The sequence below is a fragment of the Pan paniscus genome, chromosome 8 (assembly GCF_029289425.2).
Source record: "Pan paniscus chromosome 8, NHGRI_mPanPan1-v2.0_pri, whole genome shotgun sequence".
Taxonomy (NCBI): domain Eukaryota; kingdom Metazoa; phylum Chordata; class Mammalia; order Primates; family Hominidae; genus Pan; species Pan paniscus.
In genome coordinates, this window is record NC_073257.2 from 73,954,086 (window position 1) to 73,970,343 (window position 16,258).

Consider the following 16,258-nt stretch of genomic DNA (forward strand, 5'->3'; position numbering starts at 1 on the left):
CTGGGTTTGCTTCTCCAAGTGTTACCGTTTTTCAAGAAAAATATTTAAACTGACTTGTAGCTGGTCTAACAAACTAGGCATCCCTGAAGATTTTTAGATGAATGGATAGATACTCTGATGAAATACTCAACATCCAATGAATGCCCCCCGTGTATAAAGGCCTGAGCTAGGGGTCCTTAAGATGAATATGACGTGCCCCACGTCCTCGAGTTGTTTCCACACAATGGCGAGAAATCACTCTACCTGGCTGTCACTCAAGGCCAATGTGACAAATACTATGAAGTTGAGTAAGCAAGATACTCTGCGAGCACAAGGGCGATGACGAGAAACTTCACAGAGTTGATTGAGCTGGGTGGAAAGTCCAGGTGGATGAGATGGCCTGGCAGGATGCAGGGAAAAGCTCCCCCAGCAGAGGGAGCAGCACAGGCAATACAGGGCTGAGACCACAGCTTCCTCCACCCCTTGCTTTGCTTCGCTCTGCTTTGCTTTGCCTTGCTCTTTTTTTTTTTTTTTTTTTTTCATATAACAATTATGGAGCACCCACTCTGCTGCAAGCACTGGGCAAGCAGGGAAAGAGTGAGTGGTCTAGTACAGCTGGAGCTCGAGATCTGTGAAGGCAAGAACATGGAGTTGAATCCTTCAAAAAATAGAAGGGCACAGGTGGGTCAGGCATCAGTAGGTGCCCCCAGTGAGTTTTATGGCTGACTTAATGTTAGGGACAAGGGGGAGGGAATAACTGAAGACAGCTGCAGGGCTTTGAGTCCAGTAACTGAGAAGCTGGTGATGCCACCAAAAGATAAAGGAATTGGAGGAGGAGCAGGTTTGGGGAAGGTAATTAAGGAAAAATAAATGGACAAGCTTCAGCCTGTCAATGATTCCAGTAAGCACTAAATGTGTAATCCAAATATTCTTCTACATCGTGACAGAAAAATACTGAATCTGGGGATCTACACAGGCAAGCAACTTTGAGTTTTGTATAAATAGAGAAAAAGCCACTTGAAATTTAGTAACATAAGATACAACATCTGTAGCTGGACTAGAGACGACCTAGTCCAACTCCCTAATTTTACAAACAAAGAAACCACATCTCAGACCTACTCTCAACTGAGCAGCAGAGCCAATCCAGAACTCTGACTACACATTTAAGGGGAAAAAAATCTACATTTTTAGAACATTCAAATCTGGAATCAAGATACCACCTAGATTTTTCAGAGCTGCTGCTATTTCAGTTTGTTTATTTTTAACTAAACTAGTATGATTCGCAGACTGTAGGTGAAAGGTCTCTTTTGAGAACATGTATTGCTATGTACACCGTTGTCCACAAAATCAGTTTTGTAGTTAATTTCTAAGATTTCAGATTTCAAGAAAAGCCAGGGAAGCTTAGAGTACCTAGACCCATTCTGTATAAGGGAAGACATGCTTCTTTAGGTCATTGAAATAATGACATCTGCCATATATGGAATAAAAGGCTGCCTTGCCTAGGAGGAAGGGCTTGGGTGCTCACTGAAAGTGTCCTGTTTCTAGAATGCCAAGCACATATGACTAATTGGCAGTAGTTTCCTCCAAAGCAAGAAAATCCTGCCTGCTGACCAGAGAAAAGTGCCTAATACGGTTAAAGAATCACTAAGTGAGACTTTTTTATAAAAAAGGAAAAAAAAAAAAGGGTAGGGGCTAGGGAGAGCTAAGCAGAGAGGGAAATATTTATAACTGTAACAACATGTTTCCTGGTAATAATTTATGAGCCTACTGGAGAAAAGGGAAACACACAAACTATGAATAAAATATCTAAACGTAAACATCATGCTTTCTGCAAATTTTCTTTAGTTAAAAATTAAGGCTGAGGTTGACTAAAGTAAATGACTGCATTTTCGTGGTCTCTTATTTCCTTGATGCTAAGGGTTACCAACTGATTTACAACTTCCTGTGTTGTTTTTTAAATCTATATTTGTCAGCACATTTTTAATGTCAGATTACTTAAAATAGACATCTTGGCTCTAAGAGGTCAGAAATAATAATATTAGGTTGACTTCTCTAAAGATTTCATAGCACTTTACAAGCATTCTAATTTAGCACCAAAAGCTTTTTATTTCTAAACGAATATGGTTTTAAGAAGTTTAGCCCCCACTTTCAGTTGTGGACTTCGGGACTGAAGTGCAGTTCAATCAGTATGCTTTGAAGTTAAGTAAATTACATGATAGCTTTATCCAAATAGTTTCAGCCTCCTCCTATTCAGGTAGTTTCAACTGTCAACAGGAAGTGCATGAAAAAAGAAAGACTTGAACCAAGGACCTAGAGTTCTTCCATTGTAGTTTCTTTCTGTTCTAACCATTATAATTTATTATCTCATATGATTTCTGCAAATTATCGGTACTTATTCAAAAAGAGTATTCTCTAATATGAGAGTCATGAAATAGCTTCATCTTCATATAAGCTGTCATAATATGTAATGAAAATGCAATGTCCATAAAATAAAATTTTTAAATATTAAACACCTCAATTTTAAATAGAACGCTCTAGAAGAAACTAACCAAAAATCTATGATTAGAATTGTTTGAAATATTTCATACTGAGTTCAAGGGTATGCCTTGAACCTAGTAAGCTAAACAAATATACTCTGAGTGGCTTGTAAAAAATATTTTGAAAAGCATTCAATTTTTTTAACTATTTATAATGGAACCATACTTTTCCATCTCTCACCCTGAGGAAGTTGCAAGGTAAGGTCAATCTAAGAATCAAAAGTACAATGCTGAATTTAGTAGTTGAAGAGCTCCGGTATTTCATTTTCACAAGAGAGACGTGTTGAAAGTTTGCCCTGTAAGCCCTGACTCTTTACTTTTGACAAAATTTGTTAAGGGAATCTTTTAAAAATGAATGTAATCAGGGCAACCACAGGCCATATTTGAAACTGAAAAACAAAAGATAAAGAGAGTGATAAATTGGGTGGGGGAAGGGGAGAGGCAGATTTTCTAATTGGAAAGTTAGGTGTAAACACTCTCCTTTTCTAAATAGGTGGCTTGCCCTAATCCTGATCATGCTACATATCTACCTCATTATGTCATTCTATCTAGGTCTCAAAAGAGAAGTTGTTTGGGACCAAGGAACTCTTCAAATAACGTGGTTTTGAATATATGTTTGATACTTTAAAGACTGTCACTATATGGAAACAGAGTGATAGCATGTCCTCATTAACAAATTCTTCCCAGTTAATTGGGCTGCTTGAGCAGTGTTAACAATTACATATAAAAATAGCATGGACCAGCATCCTCAATATGGCTATTCTAGTCTGTCTTTCAATGATGGCATTAGAAAGATGATCCTTTCAATAATAACAGTAATTATAAGTAATAATAATAATACACCTTGAGGTTTAATAATACTTTCCCTTTGAAGAACTCCCAGCATTTTCATCCACATTATCTAGTTTGTGCTTGAAACAATTCGATGAAGTAGCCAGGTAGCAATTATCATTATCCTCCTTTTACAGATAAATAAACTGAGGCCTAGGGATTTTCTTAGCATCCCACAGTTAGGAATAGAGCCAAGTCTAAAGCCTATAATTCAGTGATCTATCTTCCAGATTATTGCATCTTTAGAAAATATCTGGGTACCTGAAGGACTGCTCTATCCCTCAGGAAATGTTTGCACCACGGCCAGATCAAAACATCTTTTCCTTTTAAATTGCATTTACACTACAAGAAGGTGCTCCTTTTCTGATTCATTAGAGAGGATTTTATTGTCTGAGGTCATTAAAATAGGAATACTCAGATTTCTTTCCAAATTGTAGTATTGGCCTTAAGCAGGAGTACACTTAAAAAGTCAAAAGATATCTAAAATACTCTGGAATCAGTTACTATAATCATCTAACTTTTTAAAAAATGATTATTTGAAGCCCAAGCGAAACAAGATCAAATCAAGAGATAAATAAAAATGGGCACAAGGTGTTAACGGGAGTGTCCTAGCCAGATTGCAAATTGGTTTACTGTGGCCTGCCAACTTAAATTTCTCCTTGCAGCTTCAGCTGGAATGGGTAATCTTCATTTCCTGTCCTAACTTGTTGTACTGTGTTACCGTTCACTGTTTAGGTGATTAGCATGTGTGGATCTAATGGTCTCAAAGCTCTATTAAGTTATAAATGTTCAAACTACCAGTATGCTGTGGATAAAAATAGAACTTGCTATTAGATGTCTATTCATACTCTGCAGAAGCCTGGCAACATTTTGAACCTTTTCAAAATGTAAATACTGCATATTAAGCATAGGAAAGAAAATTAATGTGCTGCATTTGCAAATTTATTTCCAAGTCAAAAATGCAAAGGAGGAGGAGGACTCTTGTTAGCAGAATTGATATTCTACATTTACAGAGTATATTAAGAAGTTTGTAATGGCCCTATCACAAAAGAAAAATACTTTAAAAATGGATTAATTAGTTTCTCTGATAATGTTGGCTTTTGAATTTCCTCTTTTCATTTAAAATTTATGGCCTCAGTATGACATTACTAGAGTTTATTGCATTTTGCAGGTGGCATTCATATGTTGCTACTTTATGTGCCATATATTGTGGGCAATGGGTTGCAACTTTTTGTTAAAAATTTCCAGAACCACACAAGTACTTCTTAATTAGACTTGCAAATGAGTAATGCCTTTCTTCAAGGAGGGGAAAATAGTTAAAACATTACAGGAATTTCTGTGCCTTTTTTCCCTTAGTTAATAGTCAGGAAAGTTTGCAATAAAGTTTACTTCTTGAAACTTTGACATTTTATACTAAGTTCTGATTTACATATGAAGTCATCATCTGACAATTCCAAACAAATGTCTTTACAAAGCAAACCGGTATTTTGTCTATGTGCCTATGGCTCAAAAAAGCTTGAGCAGATTTATCTTGCTTTCTGCTGTTCAAAATAGTGGAAAGTTGTAATCTCAACTGCATATTTAATATCTCAAAAAATGTAATAATAGATTTTAATAATTTAATAATTATCCCCTTAGTCATAGATTTTAGTGGCACAAACACTGCACGCAAATCACTATACTTTCTCCAAACAAGCATTACTAAAGTAAAACAATACATCAGAGCTCATACTATTGATAATGTTAACACGGAAAATAGAAAAAAGAAAGCATAAAGTGATAAAATTTTCAGATAAAATCTTTATACCACTTCTCAGACATAGTAAGATCTAGAAGCAGAGTCTAATTCCTATAAGCATGTTTTTAAATCCAAACTGACTCTGTACTTTGTTCCAAGAGAGTTCAAAATTCTTAGTGTTTATTCCCATGGCGGATGTCCATTTCATCTTGAATATGCAATTTTTTAAAAGATTTCTTACGATTTTATTTGCCATGTAAATAACGACCTTGATTTTTTAAGATACATAACGTTTGGCAATGAAATTTTATACTGACGAGTATTAAATTATGCCAAAAAGCCATTTACTTGATATTCTTCAAATACCATAGCACAATTCAACTTAAAGCACAATTCAACTTTAAATACCATAGCACAAGTCAAGTAAAGATGTAAACCATCTTAAATAACACTAATGCAATGTGCACGTAATGAACAATATAACTAACTTAATTTTCATGTAACAGATAACATCTGGGGGAAATGTATATTGGCAAGTTATGCAAAACTAATTTTCTAGCAACCACATCTGTAGATGTTATTTATTGTATGTTCACTTAACAGTCCATTATTCTGTTTAGAAATCTATTCTCTTCTTTATTAGAGCTTTTAATGTACTCACCTTAGTTCAAATGGTCTGCTCATTATCAGAAAAAATATAAATGGCATTCACATGGAACAACATGATTGTTTTTATTATATCCATTTGTGTTCAAGCATTCAAAAATGGCAAGAGAAACACATTTATTGCTTTACATTCAAAGTAATATTTAGGGGGTATTTGAAAGTCAAGCAAAACCAATCATTTGGCCAAATGGATGTATGTGTATAATCAGAAACTCCTGATTTTTAATCTCAGCATTAGGCCTCAGGCAACTCACTTAAAGGCCTTCCCTTTGTTTCCTGATCTGAAGATTATGGGTGCTATTCTCATATAGAAAAAGGGAGGTTGCTAAACCAGGGTACCAAATAGGAGTGTTTTTTTAATAAACATTCTTGATCCTTTTCTGTTCTTATTTTTCCAGATTTAAGAGGTAACATATTAGACTTTTGAGGAAAAAAAATGAGACAATTACAATTCTACAGGAATGTATAAAAATAGTTATAAAACTAGCTTTATTTAATTTGTTTCAACTATTCATAGACTTGAGGAAATTATAACGTTCTTTCAGAAAATCTAACTTAATAAAGCTGACCATGTCTCTCTGTTTTTAAATAGATTTTATTACAGAACCAGTGATGTTGTAAAACATGAGGTTTTGTTAAAAAAAAAAATACAAAGGCCTAATTGTATTTTTTAAAGAAACTATTGCATCAGACGGTTTCATTTAAACGTATTTTCTGGCTCTGGGCTCTCACCACAATTATTGATTCTAATTTTCCTTAAACTTTCTTTTTAAAAAGGCTACCATTTTAATGTGAAAAAAATCACTGTGATGCTTCTGGGCATTATGTTTATTTCAAACCATATATTTGATAATGTACTTTACTATTATTAATGAAAAGACTTTATATTTACCCTCATCTGAAATTGGGACATTTCTTTCCCTTGCAGTATCTCACTAACACAGCTAAGTGTAATTCTTCATAAAAGAGAAAAACTGAGCTAGGGTTTGGTTCACTAATAGTATGCAAAACACCCTGAAGAAAAGAAATTCTCACCCCCCAGTTTTTGTGCACCAATTAAATCAAATTAATAGTTATATGGGCTACACTCATAAAAATCAAGGCAAAGAAAAGCTCAACTCTCAGTCAGAACTTCAGGTTCTTGGGAGTTTCACTCCACCAAAGAAATGATGATGTGGAAGCTGGGAAGTTCCAAGTTTCCAAGTGTGTGCCCAGTACACACACACACACAGACACACAGACACACACACACACACACAGTGCCAAAGACCAGGAAACTGGGTAGTTGGTGAGTCATTCAGATGAGCCTTATAAAGAAATCCAGAGGACAGGGATGTGAGGGAAAGAAATGAGAGAATTGGACACAAATACCTGCTTACATTTAAGTGTATAATGTGATGGGGAAATGGGTACAAGTAGAAAAGGGCCAGTGGTAGAATCTGCTACTACCAGGCTAGAGAGGCAACCTATTGAGAACTTCCACAGGGGGTGAGGGCAAGTGAGCAGGAAGGCCTAGCCTGTGTATGGCCAAGCTTAGCAACAAGACAAATATGGTGACAGTAGACCAGAAAAAATTCTACTGCATTAAAAACAACACTTTTACCTTGCAGATTATCTCAGTGCCTGCGGTAAATTCAGTAGACTCCATTCAATTCCTTTCTCTCTTCTTTTCAATGTCTCACTCATCCCCACCACCCCCACTCCAAACTTCCTGTTCCTTGGTGTATATTAAAGTCTATACCACTAAGTAAATACCTCATCATCTTCCCTTGTCTCTGATTCCCATGTGCAGCTTATTTATTTTACCTATAATGTTTCAGAGGCTGCTAAAATATGTTTAGCTGTCTCCTTTCCCTAGCTTGGTAAAATAAAGAGCAATAGAAGGTAAAGGAAGGATGAAAAACAAGAGTGCTGAAAAAAGGTACAAATCATTTCGTGGGAAGATGAAATTCTTGTATGCCCCATTTAGGAAAAATGCAATGGCTCGTGGAAGTGCATAAGAGAAAAGAACTGTTCTGATATGTTTTCTCAATATTCTATTTTGATTAACATTTAGTTGACTTAAGATAAACAATCTGGAATGATGTCACCTAACAGAATAAAAATTAAGTGCTTGATAATAGCAATAATTTCCAAATATGGCAACTTAATGACGTATTACAGTTTACTGAAAACCACAAAGGACAAGAAGTCAGCACACCAGGGTTTAATTCCCAGCCCTGTCAAGAAGTAATTATTTGACCTTAGGCCAATCATGTAACCTCTTGGTTTCCAAATCTTTTTGCCTATAAAGTTAGGACACGTTGGGGCTTCTATATATTTACACTAAGCGACAACTTTGTATAAAATCAAGTTAAAATTAATAATATTAATTCAATGCAAAACACATAAGCATTTGTAAGACCAAAAACAAACCTTAGCTTCCAGCGCATTTCAAAACCTATCTAAATCAAAAACATTAATATTTAAATGATGACATGTAACATATTTATTTGAAATATTGTAGAGACATTAAAAATGAATGCACTATTATTTCATTGGGTTTTTTTCAGGCTTCACAGGATGATAATTATTTCGTGAATTTATGCATTTTCAAAATTTTGTCTTCAAACTTATGTTTGAAGCTCTAATCTCAGGGCCTGACTTTGTCAGCATACTGTGGGTGGCTTCATCCCTGGGCCACAATAACAAGCTCCTATAAAGCAAAACAATTCATCAGTTTACAATGAGGCATGTAGTAGGCATGAAAACGAGAACCCTCAAGTGGGCACGTCTCTACAGATCAATTGGGATGGGAATTGAAATTATAATCAAATGTTGCTTATTAAACATGGAATTAGAACAACTAATTAAATGAATCAAATGTTTAATGTTATTAATACCCTCATCTCCCCTTTCCCTCCCCCGAGTCAGAGTGAGATGAGCACTGCCAAAGTTGGCTTCCTTGACTCTCCTTTTCCTTCATTTCCAGTGTTAACCATCAGCCTCCTTCTGAGTGGCACGCTGTTGCTAAAGAATTGTTAAATACTCATAGTGAAGTCTTGCCTTGCCCTGTGTGTTTTTGACAAATCTCCTTCCTGATCTACTGGCTTCATATATTAATCTTTGCAGCCCTTATTGTCTTCATCACCAAGTTCTTGATGGCCACTTCAGCAGCTACATTCTGCCGAGTAATAGCAGTCCCCATCAGGATGACATTAAGTGTATTAAACACCTAATCCTCTGCCAGAACTAGAGAAGATACACAGAGCATCTAAAACTTGGTTCTCCACCTACAGAGGGCTTGTAGTCAGGAGAAGGGGGATACTGAAGCACAAAACAGTTAAGAACAAGGAGATACTACATGAAATCCTAAACCACAGAGTATAGAAAGGAAATGAGACAGTGGGAAAACAAAGTGTTAATTTTGAGAAATGGAGCTCAAAAAGCACTAGAGGACAAAAAGGGCAATGGCATCAAAAATTCAAAGGAGGTGGCACTTGAAAGATAACAGACTTGGAACTATGGTACATATATAACGGAACTGACCAAAACTGTGGTTGCTCACCAAAGGCTCTGTCATAATTCAACTTTTCTCTTCCCATCAGCAAGTGATAGAGGTTGTCAAGTCTGCATGTGGCCCTTTCCCAAATCCTCTGGAAGAAGGAATCTCATTTGATATTTATTCACCATTCATAGAGCCCCCCACAATACTGGATACAGAAATGAAGGTATATTTCTTTTTGTCTTTTCATTCACCCTACCTCATATTATATTCTCTTGGGGTGGGAGGAAACGAACTAAATGTTTTCTTCATTTTCTTTGCCTCTGATTTTTCCCAACCAAATACAAATATTTCTCTAAGTGTTGATTCAAAGATGAGTCCGCTGATGGTAGTTCAGCAATTGTAATCTTTTCCACCCTACCCTTCCTAATCTCCACCTTCACTTTCCCCTGGGCACCACATTGGTACCATGAGTTGATCTGTCATAACCCTCATGAGCAGGAATATAAATACAGAGTAACATCATATCAAAATCTCCCCCCAGATTGACATTGTTTCTGCTAGAAAAGTATCCAATAGAAATTTGAGGTTCCAATGAGAACACATGGACACAGGGAGGAGAACAACACACATCTGGGCCATTTGGAGGGTGGGCAAGGAAGGGAATGGAGAACATCAGGAAAAATAGCTAATGCATGCGGGCCTTAAAACCTAGATGACAGGTTGATAGGTGCAGAAAACCACCATGGCACACGTATACCTATGTAACAAACCTACACATTTTGCACTTGTATCCTGGAACTTAAAGTAAAATAAAATAAATTTAAAACAAGAAGTTTTAGGTTCCATATAAATCACCAAATGCTCTAGAAATCACCCGAGTGCTATTTACTTTCAATATTCTAGAGGGTGGATCAAGAACAAGGCCCTGAAGAGTCTCAGCCAGAAACTGACACCTCAGACATGGATCCTTTAGTTGGTTTCACCATTGAAGATGTAAAATCAGTGCTGGATCAAGTCACAGACGACATTTTAATCGGCATTCAGGTACTCAGTATTGATGGTATGCTCACTTACTTTATTACTGGTTAATTAGCCAACCTTAACTTTAATGTCTATAAACACTCCCCACACTGCCAGCATGAGCGATGCTTATGACGAAGTTCAATTTAACAGCTTCACATAATTCTCAGTTGAGTCATCAGAGATTCAGTAAGATCACAAAATAGATTTTCCAACAGCATCTAGTGTGGTGCATGTTATCAGTTAAAAAAATCAACAACAAAACCCAAAAAATAACATGGTAAAGGCTTCATATCTTGTCAAACTGTAAACGTTGCTTATGCAAAAGGAATTGGAATGCATTTCTGAACGGTAAACACTGAAGATCAAACCTTAATCCTCAGCTAAGTCTTCTCACCAAATTTCTACAGGCTTTCAGATCTTTGAACTGCCTCTCAGACAGTTTGTTCCTTTTGACCTATCATTAATGGCTAAGCAGTTTACACCAATAACTACATGAACATGGTGATGGCAGCAGCCGTATGAATAGCAGCTGCCAGTGATTTATTAACTGGCTTAGGTTTATGCTTAATTCTTTCTCATCTCATTCTGTTCAAAAAACAAACAGCCATTTCTACCTCAACTCAAAGACTTACAGGAATTCACATAATTTTTCAGGCCAAATGATTAAATAAGTAAAATGTATATTTTGAGTACATTTGCAATTTATTTAGAAATGGCTATAAATCAGGAGGGCAACCTAGTGCATATTTAAAATATTAATGCATCTCAGGAGAAGATTTAGTTGTCATCTGAACATGAGACCATATATTAAAAGCCCACTGTATTAACAACTAATTTAAAAAGAGCAAAAGATTAGCTTGGCATAAGCATACCTTGTTACTTGTTTAATCATCAAATGTTATTGCACTATTTACACGAACATTTAATGATTTGGTGCCAACAGACTCAGCCAAAGTCCTCAGCTTAATAAGGGGTGTTTAGTGTTTACCAGAAATAGTGGAAGAACACGTTTTACACAAAGCTTTATTGTTAACAACTTCATGAATGTAATAACTGGTTATTGTGTAGAAGGGCAGAGAGCAGTTGAATTAAGCTGAGTTCAGAACATATCTCCTTTTTAGATCTGATAACATTTCATCTAAATATAGTTTATGTATAATCATGGCTCTGGGCTCCTTTGCAATCCTACAGCTCTGAAATTATTGCCGAGGAACTACTAGACAGTAACTGAATTGTTTGCAGGCCCAAAAAATTGAAAATGTCTTTACCAAAGCTGTGTTCCATGCAGTGAACAGTATGTTTTAACTATTCATTGAAATTATTTTAAATATTACAGCCTGCAGCATTTATACCCCTATTCTATATGATAGCTATGTGTCTGTATGTTATCTTCCCATTGGCCTGAAGCCATCCTGGAAGTTCAATAGCTTGCTCACCTAAATGTAATTAGGCATGGAGAGGATGTGGACCAGAGGACAGGGATGCAGAACCGCTAGGTGCCACAATCATTTCCATAGTAAGTGGATTTGTAGACATCAGCCTGGGCCAAATTACTGCCAATTTTTCAATGAAATAGCATGATGATGTGGATTTATACAATGGCTCAAGATGGCAAGCCCCTTTATGTATTTTCTATCAGTAATCCTAGTAAACTCCATGTGAGTTAGGCAGGCACTTCCCCTGATAAATTGAAAAATGGGACACAGAAAGACTTAAGTTATTTGTCCAGAGTTCCCAGGGTTGACAACTGATAAAAGACCCTGAATGGGAGCTGTGACCTGGGTTCTAGTTCTAATTCCAGCGTTATCCACAAAAACCACATAACTTCTAATATCACAACCAGACTACTCTGGATTTTAATACTCCCGTGGTGTGGCACTTTTTCCATGTTTACCCTTGTGTCTTGGTCAAATTCCAAGTTGGGTAATTACTCTCTGCTTACCTAAATTCCTCCTCCTATTTTAGATGTGTAGGTTATTTTCCACTTCTAAAACCTGCCTTCCAGTGTTCCTGGCTCTAAGAACTGCCATATCCCTTTTCAAAGGTAGCTATGTGTCAGTGGTCAGTGTATATATGCTATTTGAACACACCGACCTGCTGTAGGAACATTTAATGAATCACTACTCGTAAGATGTTTTAAATTTTCTCACAGATTTTTTTCTCCTATTTTGTTTAAAAGTCATACTGTTATTACAATTTTTGCAAAAAAAAAGGCAGTAAATAATTCATGTTTTAAGTACAGTTTTTTTCAAAACTCCTTTTCTATGTGGTTTCAGGCATATTTTACCTTCTCTAATACAGAAATTTCTGAAAATGTAGTATGAATCCATAAGTTTTTTATGTTAATTCACTTATTTTCCCATTGACTCACTTTATGGTTTTAGAGATTTATTAAGAATGAAGTTATCTTGGCCCTGAGATGTTAATTAAAATTATACTGAATAGAGCAAACATTTTAAGCCTGTATAGTTTAGGTATTTTAATTTTAAAGATACATTCAAAATGAAATTATTTTGGCCCTGAGTTGTGTAATAAAAATTATACCCAATGGAGCAAACTTAAATATATTTAAAGAATTACATTTCAGAGAAATATGAATGCTAACACTAAATTCTTACATTACATGTTGGCTGTTGGCCCTGTGGAAGCAATAGGGTAATATAATGTAAAAACTTTGAGGGAAGTTTGCCATCTTGGGACCCTAGATGTTTTTAGGTCAACTTGAATTTTCCAGGTTAGAAAAGCTGAGCATGAGATCATCTCAAAGAAGTGGTCAATGAGAGACTATTGAACCTATTTTTTTTCCTTAAAAAAAAAATAGAACCAGACCCAACCATAGTATTTGCAGGATTGCTTGTCTGTTCAGCAAAGTTCTGAAGAATGACAAGGAAACACGGCTAATGACAGCCTGTTCTTGACTAGACTGGAGCCTTTAGATCCAAACTCTGCTGGTTGTGACTGAACTAAAGTACTAAGCCTAAGGTCTGGAGATCTGAGACATTACTCACCTCTGTCAGTATGCCACTCTCTTAGGTGCACCTTCATGAACCTTTTCCCAAGGCCTACACTTGTTTTGATAAATTCTGTCTCAGTAAAATACCAGAAAGGCCTCCAAGTGAACGTAAAATCCCTATGTGGTAGTGAAACAGAAACTGGTAGATGATAAGCACATCAATCCTTAGCTGAAAAGAAATGAGATTACTGGTGGGCATAGAGGGACATTAATTGAAAGTGGGAAGAATCGATTGTTTGAGTGGAGCAATTCTTCCCAATCCTTTGAAATTGTGGTAAAATTATTTCAAACCATTTTAATCCCTATGTGGTCCAATATGTTGTATGCCATAAATTTATTTTAATAAGGCAGGAGTAACAGATTTTTAAGTATTTCATGACATCATAACAATGAAAGATAACATTGGTGAAGTATATCACAAAATTGGAAGTTGGAATTACGAATTCAAAAACTGAAGTGTGATATTAACATAATCCTATTCCCCTACTTAATTTTTAAGGTAAGAGCTAAAATCCAGGTGGTGAAATGACTTACCTAAGGTGACGTAGCTGAACTAGTACCTAGATCTTCCCAGTCCAAGACCAGTGCTTCTTTCGACCCTACCTAAAATCATGCATAGATGATGATTTCTTTAGAGTCAGTGCATCCTAAAGGAAGAGTTCCTCTGTGACCTGGAGGACCGCTCCATCCCTCCTTGCCTCCTCCACCCAACCACCAAGAAAGGAAAAGATAAGAAACCAGAGGCCGGAGCTTGATGCCAAAGTTTACTAAAGCTTGAACCAGAAGAGACTGATACTTATGTGAATTCTGAACCCAGAATTGTTGGCACACATACGATCTTTCCAGAAATATCAAATCTTACTGTGAGGTGAAATCAAATCTCATCAGATAAGGCAGCATGGACATGTCACAACTATCTGTTATAGTTACACTCTTGTAAATAAATATGAAAAATTATATCTGGGCGTAAAACAGTATTTGATTTTTTTAAATGTCTTCTATCTAAATTAAAATAATAAAAGGTTTGCAAAGTACAGTTACCCTGAAGCCCTCAAATAATGTTATAGCTATTAGAAATCTAAACTTTGAATTTATTAACACATATGTGTATAAGCTACTCCTTATACAGTGGTAGACATTTTAAAAATCACCTAAACAACAACAAAAACATCAATTTTGCCACGTCAACCATCACTGCTTTTTCGGTACGTAATTTTATTATCCCTTGTGAAAAAGGGAAGACATTTCCAGGGCTACTAATGTTCAGATAATGTGAACGTATTTATGGAATTGTGCAGGTAGCAATGTGAGTCCACAGAAGATCTGCCAGAGGCAAAATGCTATCACCACCTCGGCAATCACAAAACCTGAGAGCAATTGCTTACTTTTTTTACCAAAAATATATCAGAAAGTGGCATCATTCCAAGAGTTCTAATGTATGATGAATACTCTTAATTATGGGAGTTGTTCTAATTGTAAGGTTATTTGTGTTGTTATTTCACAACAGAAGCTTCCTGGGATCTCATTTAGAATGTATTACACAGGAGACACAGACATCCATTGCAGATGGTGGAGGGACCCACAGCACTGCAATAACTGAGCCCAAAGCAGTTATTCTGATTCGGTGCTTATTGGTAAAGTCTGTCTGAAAATACAGATAAATTATCCTATCTTCCAACACAAGGCTATGTGAAAAATGGCTGTCCAAATACCACTTCCTGTTCATAGCAGACATGCTATACATTGGAAATGTGCAGAGAAATATGATAAAGTGTTATCACATCACTACAGGCTGAAACACAGCTATGTCTGCAAAACAGGAAGGTGTGTGAGGGATAATGTCTGTCTTTAGGCACTATAGTATGTCAAAACCACAAAGACAATGTGCAGCAAAAGATAGCTCCATCATAACCACGTTTTTTATGATTGTCTTCACAGACCGAGATAAACGAAAAACTGCAAATACAGGAAGAGGTCTTTAATGCACGAATAGAAAAATTGAAAAAGGCCTAAGGACTCGGTACAAGGAGAGTGATGCTAAACTTCACAGAAACAAACAAAACCAGCCAGAATAATAGACTCTCTGGAGCGTCGTGTCTCCATCACCTAGTTGTGAAAGGAAAACCAAGCCCCACTTTTTATTTTCCTAAGTAATTAGAAAAGTATTGGTCCCAATTTTGCTATCTCCCATCCCATAACAGCCTCTGAATTTATTGCACCAAGTGTAATGAGAACATTTTGTATACAAGTTTGGAGAATTATATATAAAAATACAATTACTTTTATGATAGTCCTTTGACGTTTTGACTAATAAATGCTATTCATCTTCAAGGAGAATGAAGTCAACTTTTTAAATAACCAGAAATAAAGAAAGATGATAATAACTTCATCCATTTTGACCCAAACGGACTGCCACGTTACTGGAACACTGTGAAAACATACCAGTACCACACTATTGAGGATAAAATTTGTTAAACAATAGCAATTCAAATGCACATATGAGGTTTTTTTTTTTACTGAAGTCATTTGGTTTTCTTATTTAAACGTTTCAGTGTGAAACCAATTTTCTGAAATTATATAATGCAGTTTGAAGCACTTTAATTTATTCTGTACTGTATTTGTTATTTCTAATCTTGTTACTCTCCCAGGAGAATACATGACCTATATAAAAAGAAGCAATGTATAAATGGTTATTAAAGACCAACCTATAAATAGATTGTAAAAATCTTAAATACAAATCAAACTCATAGAGTTCCCAGAATTAGCCATTATATTGAAGTGGAATGATTTTTTAAAATCTCAAGTCTTTAAATACCTTTACTAAAATATAATTTCAAAAGAAAAATATCAATTTGCCAGCTGATTGTCCCCAGTTGGACAAATTAATTAATTACTACCAAACTCTTTTCCAAAGTTCTTATACTTCAGAGTTTACTGGAATGGAGAGCATTGCTAGGAGGTAGCAGTTTCTTCAAAAATTTTCC

General features: G+C 35.9%; 1 protein-coding gene across 7 annotated transcripts in view; it reads left to right on the forward strand.

The window, feature by feature from the left end:
- Window positions 1-15,605, forward strand: part of CABCOCO1 (ciliary associated calcium binding coiled-coil 1) — a 103,739-nt gene extending 88,134 nt beyond the window's left edge. For 6 of the 7 annotated variants that reach the window (XM_034930633.2, XM_008955801.4, XM_034930635.3 and 3 more), the window contains 3 exons: window positions 9,339-9,461; window positions 10,142-10,282; window positions 15,213-15,605. In XM_034930633.2, coding sequence (XP_034786524.1) covers window positions 9,339-9,461; window positions 10,142-10,282; window positions 15,213-15,287 — 339 coding nt within the window. In that variant the 3' untranslated portion in view covers window positions 15,288-15,605. Of the gene's footprint in view, window positions 1-9,338; window positions 9,462-10,141; window positions 10,299-15,212 lie in introns of all 7 variants that reach the window. The other variant, XM_055092880.2, reaches the window with a different exon arrangement.
- The last annotated feature ends 653 nt before the right edge of the window (window positions 15,606-16,258 follow it).